Raw genomic sequence first — 22,979 nt, forward strand, 5'->3', positions numbered from 1 at the left:
CTATAATAAAAAATATATATATATTTAAATATATTAAATATAAAACTAAAAAATACATTTTAAAAAAAAAAGATCAAAAAAATAAAAGAGTGACTGCATGCCACCTCCGAGTGACTCGCAGGCCACCCTAGAGTGGCAGGGACGACCCGAACAGTCACCCCCAAATCTAGGGTGGAGATGATGTTATTTTAAAAGACACTAAAATCACAACGAAATGAGAAAAATGGCTATCTTCAAGCGAGAGACAAACCACGGTACAAGAGTTCCTATCTGATTACTTAATAATGGGTAAAATTGTTCAAAAAATTAAAATAACAATTTTGTTCCTTATTTTATAATTAACCAGCTCATTTTCATTTCATTTGAAATGAAAATGATCTTATATTCATATTTCCATATTATGGAAGACCATGCACGTCATATTAATTTGTAAGAAAGAAAAATATTCTTGTACAATCTAAGACGTGAACATGGAGTGTGACTCATGTGAGTGGAACGCTCACCCCATATGTCTTGTGATTATGCACAAGTACAACTCATCGTGCACGGATCACTTTTCTTGTAGGAATAAAAGAGTTGGTAGGAGGTGACGTATGCGGTAGGCACACCACTCACGTTTTTCATGGTACCTAGTAATCCACGTAGGCCATAGCCAATTTCAGCCACGATGGCATCTAATAAATAATTGTTTATTAGTGTTTCCTACTTTCTAGGGGTGAAATGTGGAAAGAGGCCTGCTTCATGTAGCTTTTACTGGCTCCGGTTTGGGTTAACCGTTCCAAAACTTTAGGCCCATCAAGGGCTTCTATTGTCGGCCCAAATGTTGTGACCATTATTATTGACGTATTAAGGTGGCTCGGTTTTCCTTCAAGCAAGCCCAAAATAAATAAATAAAAATAAAAAGGAAAAAGGAAAAAGATTAAAGAAGTCCAAATAGTAATAGTAATGTTGGAAAAAATCTTAGTGCTGTTCCATTTAAAAAAAAAAAAAAAAAAAAGATTAAAGAAATCCAAAGGGGTGAGTTAAATCATCTAATCTTTAATTGACAACAACGAAGGTAAAAATAATAATAATAATAATAATAAAGAAAATCAAGAAAGTGAGCTAAAAAGTCACTCGTCTTTAATTCGCAACACCATATATCTGATCCGTATGGAGAAAGTGCTTTGCACGAGTTAGAAGTTCATCTGACATGGGGTGGGCACACAAAGTAGTCTGCCTTAAGGCGGTTTCTCGTCATTAAAACAAAATGCACCATATACAAAGAGACGAAGAGATTTGTTGTTATTCCCTCTATCTCTATGACTTTCTGTAAAAAATAATAATAATAAAGAAAGTCAAAGATGCAAGCTAAATATACTCATCTTTAATCGAAAATATCATACGCGAGACGAGCCAGTTAGTTATAAAATAAGGGGCAAAATTATCTAAAAAATTAAAATAACAATTTTGCCTCTTATATATTTTATAACTAACTGACTCCTCTCCATTTCATTTGAAATTGAGATGGAAGAGGTTTAGAGTTGATTTTTCTATTGAATTTTTCATCTTTCTCTCTCATTCTCCCTCTAAAATTGCAGGGCTCTTGTTTGCTTACTCTTTTTCTCTTTTTATTTTTTTATTTGTTATTTGTTATTTTTAATTTTTTAATTCTAAAAGTCAAAACATTGACGGACAACTTTTTTTTTTCTTTTTTCTTTTTAAATAAAAGAAAAAAAAAATCCTCTTAAAAAGGGTCTTCATTAAATTCTTTTATACTCTATGGGCTTTCTTTTGCTTTGAATCCTCTGGCTCACGATTCAAGTCCTTCCACTTTCACAATAAGCAGTGTCATAATCAAAGAGCAAGGAGTGTCAAAATCAGACAGAGTAAAAGTACTCCACAACTCCAAATTAAGAACCGTGTCAGCGGTGGACCAATCATTAATGAGAATATCAGGTAAATGGGCCTTCGGTCTAGATAGTCTAGTGGGCCTCGGCATTATAATTGGGTCTACCATATTATAGTTTGTATGATTCATATTAATAATAGCAAAGGTCTATATATAAAGGACCAAACAAATTGTGTCGGCATCGAAGATTGGATCTAGTTTTAGACTGTAATGGAAGGGGAGTACCTCGAAACGCTCGTGGATATTGAGACAAGAGTTACAAGATGATAAATTAGATTTACTGTTGTTAATATAAAAGTAGAAGAGATTTGTAACGTTCAGACTATAATAGAGGCCAGATACCTCGAATGTCTATTTTCTATATAAACGAAACAGTAAATCCTGCCCAACTGAGCAGACGGTCCCCCAAGAGAGATCAATGAAATTAAGATGATCCTGTGCTACCTGCTGGCTGGCTGCCAAGTTTTAAGGAAATGGATAAAAGCTTGTAAATATATCATTCATGGTATGTACGGACGTTACGAATCATGAAATGGTGAAATTATTGAGGCAGGCAGTATTTCCTATGTTGGGTGGCAGCAACTAGCTAGCAAGGAGATCGAGGTTAGAAGATATATAGGCCCCATGGATGTGTGAGGGCTCAAATCTTACTCATTTCAGACAAATCTAGACCCCACGTTCCTTAATGAGTTGGTGGAGAAAGGCCCCCATCTTGAGTCAGCTTGATGGAACACCTGGTGGGTGTTTTCTTTTTGAGTAGAGAAAGAGTATATTGATATCCATCACATGTTTTTGTTTTAAAAAAAAAAATATCTCATGTCCCTAAGAGGGTAACTCAATTGATTGGAGACAACGCTTCATGAAGCGGAAGTCATTAGTTCGAATCCCCCTTTCTCCCTCTTGTGTGGACATGTCAAAAAAAAATATATATATCTCACAATTTTGATATGATAGTCTTAACTGTTGGAACTCTAACATTAAGATTGTTGTGTCCGGAAGCCTTGATAAAAACTAAATACAATAAGCTAAAAATTTGGCCTTGTTTAAAGGCTTCTTGGTACTAAGGCTAAGAAAAGAGCTGCTAAGAACGGCAGTTTTTTAAGCAGTCTATAAGTAAGCCTACTTGGGTTGACACATGCAGCAGAAACAAGAGATCTTAAACGCCACGGTGTTGCACTGAGATCAACTGAGTTAAAGCCACTAAAGAGGATCGGAGCTTCACTCCGATATCCGACAGGAGAGGTGTCTGTCAAATGACGCACAATGGACATCGATTCATGCGATCTTTATGGCAAAAAGAGAGGCATTTGCAATGGAAGGATTTGAAAGTGACGGAAGAGAACAAAATAACCACTGATCAGCAGCTCTACACTACAAAAATTTCAAGAATTTTGGAAAGAAAAGGCCATTCTTTTGTAGTGCTAGAAATCAGTTTTTGTTATAAGAAGCCAATGATTATATAGAAGAAATCGGTTTTTTGAGAATGAATTTGAAGATTAGTGAAATTTTGAGTTTCCTTTACTATTTCTTAGCTTGTTATAAGTGTTAGAATTGAAGACACAATTATTTTTTTTATTTTTTATTTTTTTAAAAAAAACCCTTAAAGAGGTGGCTAAACCACCTTTACAGGCTGTGGAGTGTCGGGATGGTTTAACCACTCTTTTTTAGTTTTTTCGTTGTTTTAATTTTTTTAATAATTTTCGAAGGCAATTTGGATAGTTCAAATAAACAAATTCGCATGCGCATCACATGTTGTATTTTTTCCTCCTTCATCTCTTTTTGTGGATTGAGGTCTCATATAATTCATTGGAATTTGAGGGGTTTACAATTTAGTAGACCCAAAAATAAATTGCTTGAATTAAGCCAAGTAAGCATTCAAAGAAAAAATAAATAAATAAGTAAAGGGTTGAGTGGCTACACCACCCCCTGAGGTGGTAAGCCATTCCTTAAGGGAGTGTCCGACCATTATTTTACCCTTTAAGAGGGTGGCTGACCACACCAAGTTGATGATTGAGTTGGTTGGCCACTCATTCAAATGAAAAAAGGGCGGTCGACCAACCCTTTTAACTATTGAGGGTGGTCGCACCACCCACCCTCTCCCTCGAGCCATTGCCAGTGGTTGCACCACCTCCTGAATCCCTGGAGGTGATCAAACCACACCATTGTGGTGGCTGACTACCACCTTCAAAGGGAGGTGGAGTTACCAACCCACCCCAACGACACCTTTGGGGTGGTTGACCATCCAGTCCATCTCCTCGAAGGGTGAAAGGGTGGTCGGCCACCCACTTCTGGGTGGTAAGCCTATCCTAGCAAAACCCTTAAGTGATCGACTACCCCTTGAGAGTTAGGAAGTGGTTGACCACTATTTTTTTTTTCATTATTTTGTTACTTACGTTGCTAAATCCAAACTGTTAATTCAAAATGAATGATTTGGATCTTTAAAGTTAGAAGCCCCTAAAATCCAAAATAATTTTGCAATCGTTTTTAAATATGGGTTTCTATTTTTAAAAATGAAAAACACCTTTTAGAAACTATTACGCAAACAAGTTTTCGAATTTGGCCGCCATAAAAAATTATTTTTCATAAAGTGTTTTTGAAAAAAAAAAATTCAAAACATATAAGGAGAAATATTTCTTGATTATTTTCATGAAAGCATGTTTGATAACTAGTCTAAAACCAGTAATAATAATAATAATAATAATAAAAAGAACCAATGTCACATATGTGTCTAGCATCCACCGCGTGACCACACTAGAACAGTCTCGCGATGACCACTGCGTGATTACTGGATCTTTTTTGGTGGCCATCGCATTGCTACTAGACCTATTTGGCGAGGACCTATCTGGTGGCCACTATCGCCATGGGACTGTTCTGGTGGCCACTGCATGGTGCTAGACCCTACTCAAGCAGCCACGGCGTGGCCACCTCACCTATTATAGTGGTCACATCAATTCTGGGGGCCATGCGAGGGCCGTCACTCTTGTTCTAGCGACCGCCACATGGCGGCTACACTTAATTTGACAACTATCGCCTAGTCGTTTCACTGATTTTGGCAACTATCGCATGACAGCTAGACCTATATGGTGGCTAGTGCATAGTGGTTGTAACTATTCTACACTTATAGTGGCCGCGCTTGGCTGTCGGATGGTGGGTGCCACTTGTGGAGGCAAGCTTCTAATAATTTTTTTTCTTTTTTTCTTTTATGGTTTAAGAAATACTTTTCAAACTAGTATTTCAAACAAGTTTGTGACATGATTCAACACTATGTGGCCCACATTTTACAAAACAATTGTCAAACCATTCCAAATTTAACAAAATACACTTTTCAAAATTGCCCCAAACAATATGCAATCCTCTTTTTGTCCCTTCAACTTAATTTGATTAGACTTTTGTTTCATAAAGTAGATGAAGATTCTTACATTTTCTCATTTAATTCCTTAATCTTCTTTCATATTGTTTCAAACCATGACACCCTTAAAAGAAAAAAGCTTGGTCCAAGCTAGAGCTCGAGAAAATTGGGAACTTTCCACTAATAGCGTTAAGTACTTTTAAACCTCGAGTTTTAGGCTATAATGCAACGAAGCCTAACTTCTTTCTTTCAAGTCATAAGTGTCTTTTCTCTGTTTCAAGTCATAGTGACAAGGCAAAGATCAGGAACTAGTACATTCTAGTAAATACACTATTAAAGAAAGAGTTTGATATTTACACCACTATTACTATCTTAACTTATCCTTCGTGTGTTTGGGCTTAAAAAATATTTTATATATTTTTTAATATTTGGTGTAACTAAAAATAATGAACAACGAAAATTATTTTCAATTTGACTGTAAAAGCCTCTTTTCATTTTAGAAAACTTTACGGTTTTAAAAACAGTAAATCGTTTTCTGCATATAAACTCTTCATTCTTATACACACGTTTGTGGGAATTCGCTACCACCAGGCATTGGAGTTTGTTGGTAGCCCGAATCTACCGCCGAAATCCCCAAATTTTGGTATCCAATTACCGGAATCTGGCAGCACTAGCTAGATTCCGACGATGGTCACCGAAATTTAACAATTTGTGTCGGAATATAGCAATTTGTGTAGGATTTCGACCACCTTCTCTGGAATCTGGCCATATTAGGCACGGAATCTGGTGAAAGTGGACGAAATCCTGCCGGCCAATGACGGAATCTCATAACCAATTGTTTTTCACCGTTAGTGATTTTTTCGTAAGAGCCAAATGCCAGACAATATTTTCAGGGAAATCATTTTTTCTGAAAAATGATTTCGTTGAAAATATTTTTCGATTGAAAACATTTTATGTCGAAACAAACGGAACATTAATTTCATTTGTGCAAAAACTAAAGAGAAGTGCTTCAGTTATCAAATCTTCTTCTCAAAAGTTGGTTATCGAGTGATGTGTGAGTCATTACTTTTTTTAAAAAAAAAATTGGTAAGTGTATCATTTTCCAAAACGGAAAAAAAAGAAAAAAAAAATGATAATCTATACTTTTGTAGATATGATCGGTGGATGAAACGAGACATTTTTTTTTTTTTCATTATAAATAAAAGGTAAAGGGCAAAATAAGCATTGCATTTTTGTATAAAATTTATAATTACAATAGACACAATTTTATCAAGAGTGGGGATAGACTTCAGTGAAAATTGAGGGTTAATGTAAAAAGTTAATATGAAGCCTTTTTAATCTTAAAATAAAAATATTATAAATTCAATTTAAAAATCATTCTTGAATCAATTTTATTTTTTTTATTCAAGATTTGTAAATATTTGATTCCAAATAAATAATATGACTAATCCATTTGATATTTCTTGGGACTTGGTTGATCGGAAATAGGATTGTATTTATTTTAATTTTGAAAATTTTTTGTCTATAAAAGCCATTGTTACAAGTCTTGTCAATAATATGCTATAAGCAATGCAAGTATTTGAAAAATAATCTATTTATTTATATAGCTTAATATTTCGTTTGGAGTATTTATTTCATTTTTTTTTTCCAAGCCCTCATAACATGGCAAATGGCATCCTCTCACTTTATTTTTCTAAGACCTCTCATATTCTTTTTTTTTAAAGTTAGTTTAAAAGACCTCATATTGGGCCTTCATAAAATTGATATCTTAGGTGGGGGCCTCACTCGCTTAGGTTGCAGTATCTTCTATCAAGCCACTACCTTAACTCACTCTTTTTATCTGTTTTGATTTGTGATTTTAAAAAGTATAATTTAAAAGTTATAATTTTAAGATGTGTGATTTAAAAAAATAATTTTTAAAAGCACATTTAAGTATTTGACAAAATCATAGTTTGGTATTTAAAATCGTAGATTTTTGTATTTTTAAAAACGCAATTTTCAAACAATTCATTTTCTTTGATTTAGTTTTAAATCACATTTTTTATATACGAAATTACAATCCTAAACGCACTCGTAATTGAAAAGAAGGTATCAGAATATCGTAAACATCATTGTATCTTCCAAGGTTCCACCATTTTGATATTTTCCTTCGGTTAATTATGGGTTGGTTTTACCTAGCTACCCTGGTTTTTTTCTTTTTTCTTTTTTTTTTTCCTATGGCAACTATTTTAACTCAACCATGATAATATATATGCATTTATGTATTTCATTTGTAAGAGATTGAGTTTGAATTTAAAATATCTCTTCCATAGAATTCACTGATATACGTATCAGATATACTCTTGGACAACCCAGATTATTCCTCATCCTTAAAGCTTATGTGGCATGGTGTTTCAACCAAAATACTAATTTGCATGCACCAAATGTTTCGGAAAACCACGCCACAAACTTTGAAATGATTGAGGGGATAATGGGTAATGTGTAACATTACTCTCCCAGGTTGGATATAAGGACTCAGTAACCTATGATTCAGATAGGGTTGAGATGATGAAGCTCAATCACGATTCTTGACCAGACTACCAAAGCCAACGCGAGGAATCATAGCAAAACACAAACAACAAGACTCAATCGAGTGAATGGAAGCTAGATTGCTTGTCAGCATAGTGGTTGCGTGGGGAACGTCGAGATTGTGGTATGGAGAATGACCACTCCACGATTTCATCCCAACCGATCCATGATTTCAAGCATAACTAGAATTTGGCTACATCCATAACTTGCCAACGAGTGTAGAATCTGGCATAGCATTTGACTACAGACATAACTTGCCAAAAAGCGAAGAATTTGACACGACATTTGGTTGAGTTCGTATCCTACCAGTGTACACTCCCACATAAAAAGAGTATCCGACCATTCCAAGTACGATCGCATACCCAATCTCATACACAATCTCAATGAGCTCTTTTTCTTAGAGTGATGCACCCTAATTTCTTTGACAACTTAAGCAATAAAAGGTTTCCTTGCCGACTAATTCCGACAGGCCTCCAAACTGTTTCCACCCATTTTATTGGTGCTTGTTAGTTTGAGTCCGTCTCCGTACGATGAATTACATTATTAATTCATCATGCAATCAATTGCATCATCAATTCGTAACGTAGTAATTACAATTATACCAAGTTGATGACCCAAATTCCCAATATCACAACAATTCAAAAAATGGTCCCTCTAAAATCATCCATAAAGTTGAACAAAACCTGAAAATGGTCCCCTCCTCTCCACACTGCTTCTATCTCTTTTGCAATCTTCTTTGTGTTTCATTAAAAGAAACAACGTTTTCTCATTCTTCCCATGTCTCTCAGTCACCGGCCGACCCTGTTTGAGTACGGGCAGTAGAATTTGGAATCAAACTTTGTTGATGTACACGTGGCAAACACCCACTATGCCAGTGGAAAGTGGAGGTTTTCTTACTTTTCTTCCTTCCCATATCTCCTTCTCTCTCTCTCTCTCTCTCTCCCTGCTTTTCAGGAACATGTTTTTTTCTGCAAAATTATTAATTATTAATTATTTAACAAAAGGTTCCTGACCATGTACCACCAGATACTCCATTTCCCCAGCAATAAAGTGAACCATAATGACCGTACACGTGGATACCGATTTTTAATGTCATTTATTCAATTGGGTCCCACTTCTTTGGATACCCAGATGATCGGTGTCTTTTTAGCTACACATATTTATGACAAACCGAGATGTTCAGGACTTCGAAAACATGATTGGCTTTGTCTAAAATGTTTAAATAAGAATAAATAAATTTTTAAGGAAAAAAATATAAATGAATTTAGTGAAGTGAATAGCTGGAATGTAGTGTAGGAAAAAATGGTAGATAAAATTAAAATAGAAAATAAGAAATTTTTTTAATTAAAATAAAAAATAACTTTACAAAATAATTTCAAACTATACGCCAGTTTGAAATAAATATATTGCACTATCAAACGTCTCAAACTAGTATATCTAAGTTTTCAAACGTCTTACTTAAGAGTATTCCGTTAAAATTTGTTGTTAAATCATGTCAAAATTCTTAAAATACCCCTATATTTATTTATACTCATGCCTGAATCTTATAAATTTTTTTTTTTTAAAAAAAAATATAAGGATATTTTGAGAATTTTTTTTTCCTATAAAAAAGATAGGCATTTTGAGAATTATGGCAGGATTTAACAACAAATCTTCACAAAATACTCTTAAATGAAACGTTTGAAAATTTAAATACACTAGTTTAAAATATTTAATTATTAAATATTTTTATCTTAAAATAGCGCATAATTCAGTATCTTTTATAAAGTTATTAATTAAAAAAAATAATAATAATAATAAATCGGCCAAAAGGCAAACGTGAACGCTCTCGTACAGTCACATGCCAATTCCTTGCGTAACGTGACACTTGTCCACCTTATTATTACGCTAAGAGAATAATTGAGCCCTTAATTTTAGAAATAAAAAATAAAAGGCACTAATATGTCCTTTTCTCCGTACGTCAGAAAGAAACAGCTTATTAAGAATAAGTTAAACTACCATTTATTTTTAAATTTTAAATAAATTTAATTATTAATTTAATATTTTTCTTACATAAAGAATCAAACAACACATGAACTGTTTCTATTAAAAAGTTAGGAATAAACTGTTCAGCTAAGTGTGGAACTCAAGAGTTTGTTTCTAATAACATCTTATTTAATGAGAATAATTTAATATTATTGTATTTAAATTATATAAATACTACCATGTGATAAATATGTTAACACTTTATTTAAGAACTTTATTTAATGAAGCCTTTTGCATTGTACCAGTAAATCACAGTAATATAAGTGTTTTGCGTCGTTCTCTTACATATTTTTTATTTTTATTTATTTTTATTTTTTTTAAATCTATCATTGAATTTGTGAAACCTACGTACATGTAGTCCCGTAAATTCAACGATAGATTTACACGTTTCTTATACAGAGGTTGACAAGATGAGTAATGCTAGAAATTTCTCTTATGTCCCTTTAATAATAATGTGACTTTTAAAATCATAATTAGGTTGTGATTAATTACTATAAATTTTAATTAAATAATAATTTTAAAAAATATCTCATTATTAAAATGACGTCAAAAAAAACTTTTAAAATTACTTACAAAAATAATTTTTTGGGGTCATATTCTGAGCATTGAAAAAAGAAGGGAAGGACTGGTCACAATCAGGCAATCTGATCAATCTTTCCTGTATTTGGTGGAATCCATATACGACAGGTGTTTGGCCTGCCCTAATTTAACACTGCATCAAGCACTTTACAGTCTGTGTGGCATACTTTTTTCTTTTCTTTTCTTTTTTCTTTTTTCTTTTTAGATTTGAATGGAAGATCACTACGCATTTTCTAATCCAGAAGAAAAGCTTTTCTTTCCATAAAAGAAATAACTTTTTTTTTTTAAAAAAAAAAAAAAAAATTTGAAGTGTAAAGAACTATTCTACTGTTAATATTTTATTTTGTTACATTTAATAACATATATAGGATTATATTATTTAAAATTTTAAATAAAGTGATAAAATATATATTAAACTATGAAATGAATCTTCTTTCAAGTGAATAGCATCTAATCCACATGGGATGCTAGTTTATCAACAAAAAGTACGTATTTGATCTTTGGTAGTTTTAATTAAAGAACTAAACACTTATTTTAAAAAATGTAATTCTAACATGTGTTTTTAATAAACATTAATTTAAGAGTAATGTTAATCTTTACACTTATTTTACACCTGCAAATTACGTGTTTTAAGTGATTTTTTTTTTTAAATGACTGAAATAAAAAATTACTTTTAAAACATGTCACGTCGTTTGTGTCAAATAAATGTGATAAATAAATGTAACGAGTAACATTACCCAATGAAAATAAATCCAATGATAAAAGACTTGGGCGTGGAATTGGAAGTTGGAACCGATAATCTTCCCTTGATGAGATGTTATATATATTATGGTTAAACACCTTATTGGTACATATGGTTTAAAACTTTATTTTTTATCCGTTGTATTTCATTTGTATCACAAATGGTACATATGGATGGTTTTAAAAAAAACAGAATTGATACTTCATTTAGTTTTTCCATCCAAAAATTAATTTTTGGACCCATGTCAACTCTTGAGAGTAGACACGTGTCATTATGTAAAAAAAAATATTAAAGAAATAAAAAAATAAAAAAGTTTAAAAGTTAAAATTGAAAACAATAAAACTTAAAAAAAAAAAAAAGAAAAAAAAAAGAGAGGAGGGATGGCTCATGGCCACTCCAAGGGCCTACGAGAAAATAAATAAATAAAATAAAATAAAATAAAAATTTGGGTGTTCGGCCCTTGGGGGTGGCTGAACCACAGCCACCCTGAAAGGCCACGGGGTGGTTCGGCCACCTCAAGAACCAAATGGCCAAACACCCCATATATATATATATATATATTTTCTTTTTTCTTTTTCTTAGGCCATTGGCCCCAAATCGGTCATGGGCCGGCCGAGCCACCCCTCTTTCTTTTTTTTTATTCTTTTTTTTTAAAAAAAAAAAATTAATACCTTTTTTTATAAGTTTTATTATTTCCAATTTTTTACTAATTTTTAAAGCATTTTTTTTTTTAATTTTTTTACATAATGGTACGTGTCTACTTTTAAGAATTGACACGTGTCAAACCGTTAGTTTTTTTATGGAAAAATTAACGGAGATACCAATTCCGTCTTTTCGCAAACCATAAGTATTATCTGTGATACAAATGAAAGTACAATGAGCAAAAAATAAAGTTTACAAGCTACATGTACCAATAAAGTATTTAACCTTATATATTAAAACAATCTACCAATCCTACGAACTTTAAGAGTTTATATTTTTGGTGTGAAAATGAACTAGGAGTTTCTAGACTCTCCAAAAAGGTTTTCAGGGAATACCAATTGTAGTATCACTAACTTTTTATCGAGGTCTAATACATAAAATTGTCTATATGCTGAGTTTGTACTTCGATGCAAAAATTATTTTTTGAAGAAAATTTGTTTTAGTTTGACATATTTTTTGGAGAAAATATTTCACTTTGCATTGTACTTGGTTCAGGACCTTAAAAATAAAAATCCGAAAAATATATTTTCCTTAACTTATTGGTATAGAAAATATTTGCCTACTACAACTCAAAATTATTAAAAAGACACCAAATATTGCTGCCAAGAATTCACAAAAAAAAAAAAAAAAATATATCCCCCACAAAACCCACAAATGGAGAGGCTAGGGAGAATTGCAATGAGAAAAGGACGAGTATTTTTCTTTTGAAAAAAATGAGTTATTAGGAGACTGCAACGCCAAGGGATAGGGCCAATCATTGTTAGAGAATATACTCTCTATATATTAGGGGATTTGATTTGAGATAATTACAATATATTTCTCAAACCAAATCTCTCGATATATGAAAAGTATATTGTCTAACAATCATGAGGGCGGGAGAGTTACAACATATTACAAGGAAGACGACACACGACACTCATAATAGGGTTGCACTTGAAAAAAATGGTGGCTAGGTTTCTTTGCAGCGGTGATGGTCACCGTATGAGAGGAAGGTTAGGACGGGGTAAGAGGGATGGTGGCAAAGAGGCATTGGGGAGTGGCTCTAGAGGGAAGGAGAACTGGGTTCCTCTATAAGGGTGAGTGGTGCTACAATTTGAGGAACAGGCGGTGTGGGAGAGGGGGAGACAAGTTCCGAAAAATAGCTTACTTACAAATTAAAATGACAAATTTGTTGTTAGACTTGAAAATTATTTTTGTTGGCGTAAGTTGTTTTCCTCCTTACATTAGGAAATTTACTGTTGATTCATAAATTACTTTTTATTAACTAGTATTTTTTCGACTACATCAAATACCAGAAAAATATTTTCTAAAAACGTTTCATACCGAAACGAACTCAATCTTAATAACCAAACCTTAATATAATGCGGAGACAAGAGTTACAAACTCACATTCTTACACATTAAACCCTTAAATAGTATAGACTAATTCTACTATTAAGACATAGTACTTATCACATTTATTTCACATTAGTACTAAACGTGACCAGAAAAATAGCAAAAAATATTTTTTGAAAACGTTTTGTTCCGCTACGAACTCAATCTTAATAATGAAACCTTAATATAATGCAGAGATCGACAAGAGTACAAACTCACATTCTTACACATTAAACTCTTAAATAGTATATACTAATTCTACTATTAATTAAGACACATTTATCATCTCTATTTCACATTAGTTAACGTGATATATTTTAAATAATTTTCATATAAGTCACTTAAAATACAGTAACTCAATTGATGTGAAATTAAATATATGTGGTTGCTAATATTAAAATGTTAATTAAATAACATGTTTAATAAATGTCGTATGTATAACCTTGTTTTTTTTTAATTATTTGTCATTGATATCTATATGTTAATTAATTAATATATTTTTTCTTCTTCTGAAGATTAAACATATAGTTTATATAAGACTCGGATATAATATAATAGAGATCCACTAGCTGTCGTTTCATCTTGTCGGTCAATGTACCCGAAAAAGATTTGACTTCCACCAGTTTTCACAACATTTTGTTAAATGTTACCATTCCATTCAGGTCCTTTGTCCTTTCATTCACGACCAGCCGTTCTGGTACTTTCCTACCTTGTTTTGGTAGCAACCCTTTTTCCTCTTTTAATCCTTCGTTTTGCCCTTCTTCATCCCTCCATTCACTAATATTGTGAAAAAACAAAAAAAAACAAAAATCACCTCTCATTCTTCTTCTTTTTTCTTGCGTTAATTAATATGTTTAACGATTACAAATAAAGAAAAATCATAACTATTAATGTTAGAATATTAATTTAATTAACTTTTTCACAATCGGTCATTTAACATGATAACCTAACTAAATTTTAAGTTCAGGATTTTTTTTTTTTTTATATTTTAATTAAATATTTCATGTGTTGAATCTCATATATTAAGAAATTATTTGAGTCATACATAAATAAAATATTAGAATATTAATTAAATAATTAAATTAATTTTTTTCTACCAATTTTAAATTTTTGGGATTTAAAGTTTATAATTTTATAATAGAAGTGCTATTTTAAGAGACTGCTATATGATTGAAATAATGTGACAATAAGAATTAATAATTAAATTTACTTTTTTACAATTTTTTATTAATAAAGGCTAATTTTTACAATTGATTTATCTCAATTATATATAAGAATCTGTTAAATAAAATTACTGGGCTCTTAAACTTGCTCAAAACACATAAATAAATTAATAATAACTACAATAAAGTTAAAAATTCTGAACTAGACAGGGGATTCTATATGGATTTTGCATATATTTGAGGAATATGAGAGTCACGGCCCAATAGAACGCGTCGGCGACACCCGCCCAAATCTTGCATGATAAACCGTACGCGTGACGTCTAAACGGGAGGTTTGTACGCGAGTTTACGTGGGAAATGCATGCGAATTAGCGACAACGGGAGAGTGAGGTACACGGCCTTACGAACTGGGCGTGGGCGTTCCGCGGCCATCGCGTCCATGATTGAAAAAGAGAAAAAGAAAAGAGAGGGAGAGAGAGAGCAGAGAAGTCTCTCAGCCCACTGATATCTAAACTGGTCTCTGACCCTCTCGAGTCTTATCACTCCCTGAAAGAAGGCCGGGTCCCACCTTCACTCTCTCTGCACGTGCCATTACCTGCATCTCTCACGTGCCGCTGCTTCTATCTATTAGTTGCCCTCTCATCTCTGCCGCATTGCAGCTTTTTCTCTCAAGGGTTTTAACCCCATTGGAGTGGAACAAAGAAACCAGACCCTTCTCTGCCCACTGATCTTCTCTCTTTCTGTCTCAACAATCTCTCTTCTTTCTTCTTCTTCTTCTGAAAAAAAAAAAAAAACCATCCAATATTCTTACACACAGAGAGTCAGAGAGAAATGGAGATTGGCGGGAACATGTTTGGTCAGAGCAACGTTAACAGGGGGCAGAACAGTAATAATCCAAATATTGGCTGGGATATCAGCTGGGAGCTCAGTACTTCGAGGCTGGATTGGGGAAATAATAGTGGCAACACGCTGTACTCCAGCGCAGCCACCGCCGCAGCAGCGGCGGGGAGTTCAAGCGCGACGCGTGAAGAGGGGAGTGCGGCCCACGCGCCGTTTTTCTTTCACCACGGCGATAGTATCGGTCTACACGGCCACCAGCCATTGCACTACCAGCAGGAGCAGCAAGCCACTCTCTACGGCACCGGAGATGGGTCCCAGCGCCATCCGGACCCACACCTGGTGTGCTTGAATCTGGGCAAGAGGCACTACTTCGAGGACGCTGCCCATCTGGGTGATCGCCACGTGGCCAGGTCGTCATCTGTAGGCAAGAGAGGCAAACCCTACACCACCACCAGTACTGATCATAGAGGTAGTACTGGTGGTGGTGGGCCTTCCTCCTCTTCCTCGTCCTTGCCGGCGACGGTGCCAAGATGCCAGGTGGAGGGTTGCCACGTGCCGCTTCTGAACGCCAAGGATTACCACCGGAGGCACAAGGTCTGTGAAATGCACTCAAAGGCTCCCCGGGTCGTCGTTCTAGGGTTAGAACAGCGCTTCTGTCAGCAGTGTAGCAGGTAATACCTCCCAGAGCAATACTTCTTGCACGTGTCAATTTTTATTTTTTTATTCTTTTAAAAAATCTAGTGGACACACTCCACGAAGTGTGCAAGAAGTACTCTCTACCTCCCAACCCGAACGAAAAGAAAATTAAAGCCTCACCCACTATTTAATAGGACTTATACAGAAAATCAGTCATTAATTTATTTTTTTACGATTATTTTAATTAATTCCACTAAATAGCTGTTCAATATCTTCCCTACATTTGCCTTTAATTTGAAGTAGTTTAGTTGAAAATGGGGACTGTTTGAGGGTGTACGTGTTCTGAAAACGATGATGAGCGCAGGTTTCATGCGGTGTCAGAATTCGACGACTCGAAGAGGAGCTGCAGGAGGAGATTAGCGGGGCACAACGAGCGAAGAAGGAAGAGCGCTCATGATTCTGCTAACAGGAACACTTCTCAAGGTATAATAATAATAATATAGAACTGTTTTAGTCAATTTTGTCCCCCTTTTTATTAATTCTTAATTTGAAGTTTCTTTTGATAGGATTGTACTTTGTTGTAATCATTCGTCTGTAGCTAAATTTGCGTTTCGATAGGATTGGAAATTTGGAATGAGTTCTTTTAGAAAGGATGTACCTTTGCCTATATTATAATTAGACTTTGTCTAGGGCAAAGCCTTGTTTGTCTTGGGGGTGAATCCCAAGGAAAAAGCATCTTGGTTCAGACTGATCACAGTTCTTATTCTGAGGCATAATTTGTCTATTTAAGGCACAACAATATTCATGCATCAAGTTTTCTTACAAAAGAGAAGTTGCTGAAATGAATCCCTTTTTTATAATCTTAATTGCTTCATGTAGAAATTTAGTTATAAATCTTGCCCATCTAATTTCTGAACATGCATCTTCATCATTTTGTAGTGATTTTTTTTTGTTTTGTGGTTTTATTTGTTTATTCACTAGTAGTTCAAACTTGCATATTTTCAAGCGAGAAATGCTATTTAGTAGACTGTTGTACGATTGTCATACAACTGGGATGACGTGACAGTAAAAGTCAATCATTGATTATTTTTTTTACAAGCCCCTTCTGATCCAAATGTTGATTTTTACTAACACATCATCATTCTAGTTGCATGACAGTCTACTAAATACTATGCTCTTTTCAAGCCCAACAATAGTATCTCAATGTTCTAGCTTGTTAACTATATGGGAACTAAGTGTGGTAGTACTATATATGGACGCAAGCTAGCCAAGATAGTTTATTCAATTGTGCTAGATTGTTCCTCATGTTGTTGACATACTTATTTGCCATACTTTTTTAATTCTAAGCATCATAGGACTGTAACAGATTCTTGTTCTTCATTTTAGCAATTCGGCAAGTGAGATTACAGTATGACAAGAAAGTTAAAATGATATGACTTCTTTCATTTATTACAAATTGTGCTTGTATCTAGTCTTTATTTTTAGTGGGTATAAAATATTTTGGTTCAGTAGGGTTAGTAGATTTCAAACAAAGGAAATCTCCTAAGATGTTCCGGTGTGGTTACAAATAGGAGTCTTTGATTGTAAGTTAATAAAATATTGAGAGAAGTTTATTTTCAAACCGTGTGTTTGAAGGAAGTCTGGCAGGTTCTCTCTTAGAACCTAAATTACCCCGTTACGGACTTGATATTCAGGTTCGTTACATAATCATATGTCTTAGTTAGAAGGAGTAGTTTCAGGTTGACTGGTTGGGGCACTTTGCTGGGTCGTGGTCCTATTTTCCGTATTTGGAAGCATGTTCCTTTATGTGTTTTGTGGGGCTTGTGGCGTGAGAGAAATTCTAGGCTTTTTGAGGATGTGGAGGTTTCGGTTAGGGCTCTTTGTAGAAATGTGCTTAATATGTTATATCTTTGGGTGTCGGCGCATAGCCCGGGTAGTATGTTATTCGCTGACTTTTTATTTTCTTGTTATTTTTATTTTCTCTGTATAGGGGCACTTTTGTATACTTCATGTGTACTAGGGTTGCGCCCCTCTGCGCTTGTTAATGAATTCTTACTTATCAAAAAAAAGATCAGGTATGGCTGAAAAAAAAAAAAAAAAAAAAAAACTTAGTTTGGTCTAAAATTTTTTCGTAAGTAGACTGAATCATACAAATGTAGTAATCACTAGTATTCCTCAGAAAAAGAAAAAAAAAAAAAAAAAAAAAAAAAAAAAAGAAGAAGAAGAAGATAGTACCCACTATATATACCCAAATTAATCTTCCTTCAAATTGATGAAAATGAATCCATTATAATATGATAGGATTGACTTTATATATAATTAAGTTAACAGTGGCAATGTTTTAGCTAGGGGTTAAAAGAGTATTGATAATGAGCCATTATATTGACTTTTAAATTAATTTTTGACACATAGGATACACATCTGAATAAAAATGGGAGGTGAGCCACTCCCATTATATGTATATTTGTCATGTGCTTAACTATAATGTTAGTATTCATGGTGCTAGCTTGTTGTACAATAAATTAATATTGCATGCTACTCATCAGGCCTATTTCTTTCGTATAATTAGTTCCCCTAATATTAGTGAGTCACGTAGAATATTTAATTGAGATGGTAAATGACAGAAACAAGGTTCGAACTTGAGACCTGCTTTGATATAATGGTAAATCACTACTTATCGCAAAAACTTGCTTATAGGAAAATGGTTTATTGAATCAATTAATATTTGTCATGTACACGTGCCTAAGTACTCTAATGTTGGTATTCATAGTGCTTGCTGTACAATAAATTATTATTGCATGCTATTGATAAGACCTATTTCTTTCGTATAATTAGTTTCCCTTAATTAGTGAGTCACGTGAAATATTTAATTCATGAAATGATAAATGATGGAGACAAGGTTCGAATTTAGAACATGCTCTCATACATGGTAAATCGCTACTTATCCCAAAAGCATAAGCTTATAGAAAAATAGTTAATTTAATCATTTAATTTATATTCTAACAAACAAGATTGGATAGTAATTGGGACTTATTGAGATACAGTTTCCTTACAAGCCTAGCTCCCATTCTCTTTCTTTTCTTTCTTTTATTTTTCTCAGCTTACGTACAAGCTCTCCATTCAGTGCTTCCGGGAGTCTTAATAACTGAAGCATTTTCCTATATGCATGGAAACCTGTTATTTGTTCAACTCCATAATGTGACAATAACTCTCCTTTTTTTCATCATGGAAACCTGTTCTGCATGGCATTTGTTTTGAAATATCAAATAAATTTATAGATTTAAGTGGATGATTCACTGTGATTTCACTATGTTTCTAAATGTTTTTTTTTTTGGAGATTTGGATAGTTCTGAGAAAGTTCTCAACCTCAGAGTTGTACTTGTATTTTCCATATATATATCCAGAAGGAAGTATATGGTTTAAGATTAAACACATCTATAAACACATCGAGACATGGAATGAACCTACTGAACTAAACTTACAGAGAAAGAAACTGTGCCTCATGGGCTTTTTTTTTTATTTGAGTAGAACTCTGCTGCATTTTGTAAATTCATTACGTAGAAAACTTGGAGAAAGGACAGTAGTTAGCATTATTGATACAATAGGTATATTTCCTTTTAGAGTACAAGACATCGTAAACGTGAATATTCAACGAGTGCTGTTAGGGGTACTACAACTTTTACTACAAACTAATGTGACTGTCCACTCCATTTTACTAAGTATGGACTGCCACCAGTTTGTATGAGAATTGTAGTGAAAACTACAGTATCTCAAATATTTTTCGTTCCTTATTCATATATTTCCTTTTAGAGTACAAGACATTTTAAACGTGAATATGCAATGAGTGTTGCTAGGGGTACTACAACTTTTACTACAAACTGACCTGACAGTCCACACTATTTCACCAAGTATGGAGTGCCACACCAGTTTGTATGAAAATTGTAGTGAAAACTGCTGTATCTCAAATACTTTTCGTTCCTCATACATATATTCCCTCTTAAATCATATACCCTTAGCACAAACTTGTTATAAGATAATATACTTCATTGTTTCAAAATACAAAATTGCATTTGTGCCAAACATAGATCATGCCTACATAAATTTGAGGGAAAAGATATGATTAATATTCCATTGAATATCTCAAATTTTTTAAAATTATAGGAGAGTTATATCCATGGCTTTCGTTTCTATTACTAAGCAGTCCTAAAGTGAAATTGTCTCATGTATACATGGGAAGACTTGTAGAAAGTAATTCCAGAGAATGTGTTTGAAATAGGCAATGGAAAATGATGTCATGCATGCAATGGTTACGAGTTACATACATGAATAATGTAACCGTTACTAAGTCTCTTGCATGTCCACTTCTGAATCATGCAATGGTCTACAACTCATGCTAAGTCTTGCAATTAGGGGTGGTAGTTTGTGTGAAATTCTTTTTTGCGTGTTTGGGTTTGGGTTCGGGTCGAGTCGAGGTATGGGTATTAGACTATATAAATCAACCATAAATTGACATATTTAATTAAACGGGTCAAACTCTTCAATCGTAGCCCTTAATTGTGTATTGAATTTGTATCGGCTTCGCGAGTCATGTCAAAAATTGTTTGCTATTATGTCGCGTATTGGGTTCGGGTTGTGTCTAAGCATGAGTATAAGACTATATAGGTCAATTATAACTTGCCCCATTTAATTTAATGGGCCAGACTATTCAACCTTAACCTTTTAATTTCGTGTTGAGTTATTGTCAGATTCAAAGGTCATATAAAAAATTGCTAGTCCTACTTGCAATGGTCTACAAGTCATGATAAATCTCTTGCATGTGCACTTCTGAACAACTTTTATGCATCATATTTTTGCAATGGTTATGAGTTACTTACATGAACATGAATCATGTAAATTTGTTTATAGGTGGGGGATTTCCATACTTATCATCACCGACAGGACGTGCTCTCTCTCTTCTGTCATCCAAGACCGATTCCTGGGTTTCTCCTGCTGATATCTCCTCAAGATCCAGTGCAGCACTTCGTGAACTGATAGCAGAACACCGGGCAACCATCATGGCCGGGCCGCTCATTTTCGATCGGGACCGGTATTTGTCAAATCACCATTCATTCGAAAAGCTTAAGCTTATAAAAATAAAACGATATATTTAATAGTTTAATCAATATTTTAATAGGTATACAGAAAACCACGGAATGGAGGATCTAGGCAGCACCCAACGGAGGTCTAACTCCGTCATACCGAACCAGCACCAAATGTTTCCCGAGCAACATAGTTGGAATCGGTACCATGAAAGTGACACTCAATTGACACTAGATCTCATGCAGGCTTCTAGCTCGGCATTTGGATTACTGTCTGTGAGGGGAAAGAGTAAGGAAGAGGAAGAAGAGTGTTCTGATCTATGGAACTCCTTTCATGGAGCCCATGAAATCTGATTTTTTTTGTTTTTTTAGCTGTATCTTTCAGTGTGAGGACATATAGAGATTTGTAGGATAGTTTTTTTAAGCTGTATAATTCATGTGATCATTTTTTATTTTTGTTGCTTCATAAGTTTCATGATCTTATCAATCAGTACGGATATTGTGTATAGAATAATATCATTTATAATCCATTTGGAAGAAAATCTCTTATTGCTGAAACCCCATCTATATAAGTACGCAGCCAGAAGTACTATAAGAACATGTAGACAAGATGTGTTTGAATATTCATGTGATTGATTGTATCTGACGAATTAACACCATAAAGCTCATTCATCTGGTTATGATCTTGTCAACTCCGGTTTCATTTCCTCCTCATGGAAAATGTGATCAAGGGATGGTTGCAACTTTTGAGACTCGGGCCTCGTTTGGTTTGCGAATTTGTGGAATAAATCCTAGAATGGAATGACGACTATTTTTATAGAATAATCATTCTTTTATTTGGTATGGGTCTAATATTCTTTAGAAATTTAGAATACTTACTCATTGAAATCATTATTTCTTTACAAAAATAAATACATGTTCTTTTAAAAAAAAAAATATAGGAATAGTTATTCCTAAAGGCATGGACTCCATTTTTCAAAATAATAAAAAATAAACCTCATATTATTTTTTCTGAAGTAGAAACCTACGTCAATACTATGGCTGGCTAACCACCCCAATGGGTGGTTGGCCACACACTAGTTTCATGTTTTATTTCTTCTTCTTCTTTTTTAATTTGAGTTATATATATATATATATATATAAAATAATGTGGGTTTTTTTTTTTTTTAGTAATTTAGATTCGATTCCAATTAAAGTATATGTGTTATCATCAAACTAAAAAATAGGAATAACAATTTCATTCCACTCTCTTTTATTCTCAATAATAACTATTCACTTTCCCAATAAAATATTTATTCTACAAAGCAAACGAAGCCTAAATATTTGTACTTTTTTACTTCATTCTACGAGACAAAGTTCGAACTCGATTTAAACGTTCATTTTAATATTATGTTAAGTCATCATTTATTTTGAAAAGTTTAAATAGATAAAAAAAAAAAAAAATTGTTAATTTATCCATTATAATTAACATTAGAACTTGTACTATTTCTTCCAAAAGTCGGAGAAAAGTATTTTAGGTGACAAATGAACCGTCCTTTGGAGATATAGATTCCACTAGATTGGTGATAAGGACTTTTGGGTACAAAAAATTATGCATTCTTTATGGTTTCTTCCTAAGAACTTTGCCATGAATTTTTACATACTATACTTTTTACTTGGATATTGGGACAGAACCCTGCAATCCTACATCACTAGATGTTGCTTTACTTTTGTGCAACACCTTCTAAAAGCAAATCCATGTGATGTCGTAGGTATAAAACTTAACTATAGTGCCTGTACTTTTTTTACCACCCTAGCTAGTTAATTTAACCCTGTAGGAGTACTTTCTCACCAGAAAGTAGAACATGTTGGTAAATTTTATCAAATGTTGTTTGATCCCAAATACATGCTATTTAGTACAAATAGCAAGTTTGGGTCATTCTCTTAATTTTTTTCTATTTTAAAAATTAACCATTGAATCTGTAAGACTTACTTAAGACTCACGTATGAATCCTATAGTCTTGATGGATAATTTAGGATATATAGGAGAATAC

The 22,979-nt window shown here is 33.6% G+C and overlaps 1 protein-coding gene across 1 annotated transcript; it reads left to right on the forward strand.

The window, feature by feature from the left end:
- Positions 1-14,963: 14,963 nt before the first annotated feature.
- Positions 14,964-21,463, forward strand: LOC133880481 (squamosa promoter-binding-like protein 7). Its single transcript, XM_062319428.1, has 4 exons — positions 14,964-15,903; positions 16,233-16,351; positions 20,774-20,954; positions 21,042-21,463. Exons 1-4 carry the CDS (start codon positions 15,224-15,226, stop codon positions 21,298-21,300), a joined length of 1,239 nt encoding a protein of 412 aa, XP_062175412.1. The 5' UTR covers positions 14,964-15,223; the 3' UTR covers positions 21,301-21,463.
- Positions 21,464-22,979: the final 1,516 nt, after the last annotated feature.

Source organism: Alnus glutinosa, chromosome 10 (assembly GCF_958979055.1).
Source record: "Alnus glutinosa chromosome 10, dhAlnGlut1.1, whole genome shotgun sequence".
NCBI lineage: Eukaryota > Viridiplantae > Streptophyta > Magnoliopsida > Fagales > Betulaceae > Alnus > Alnus glutinosa.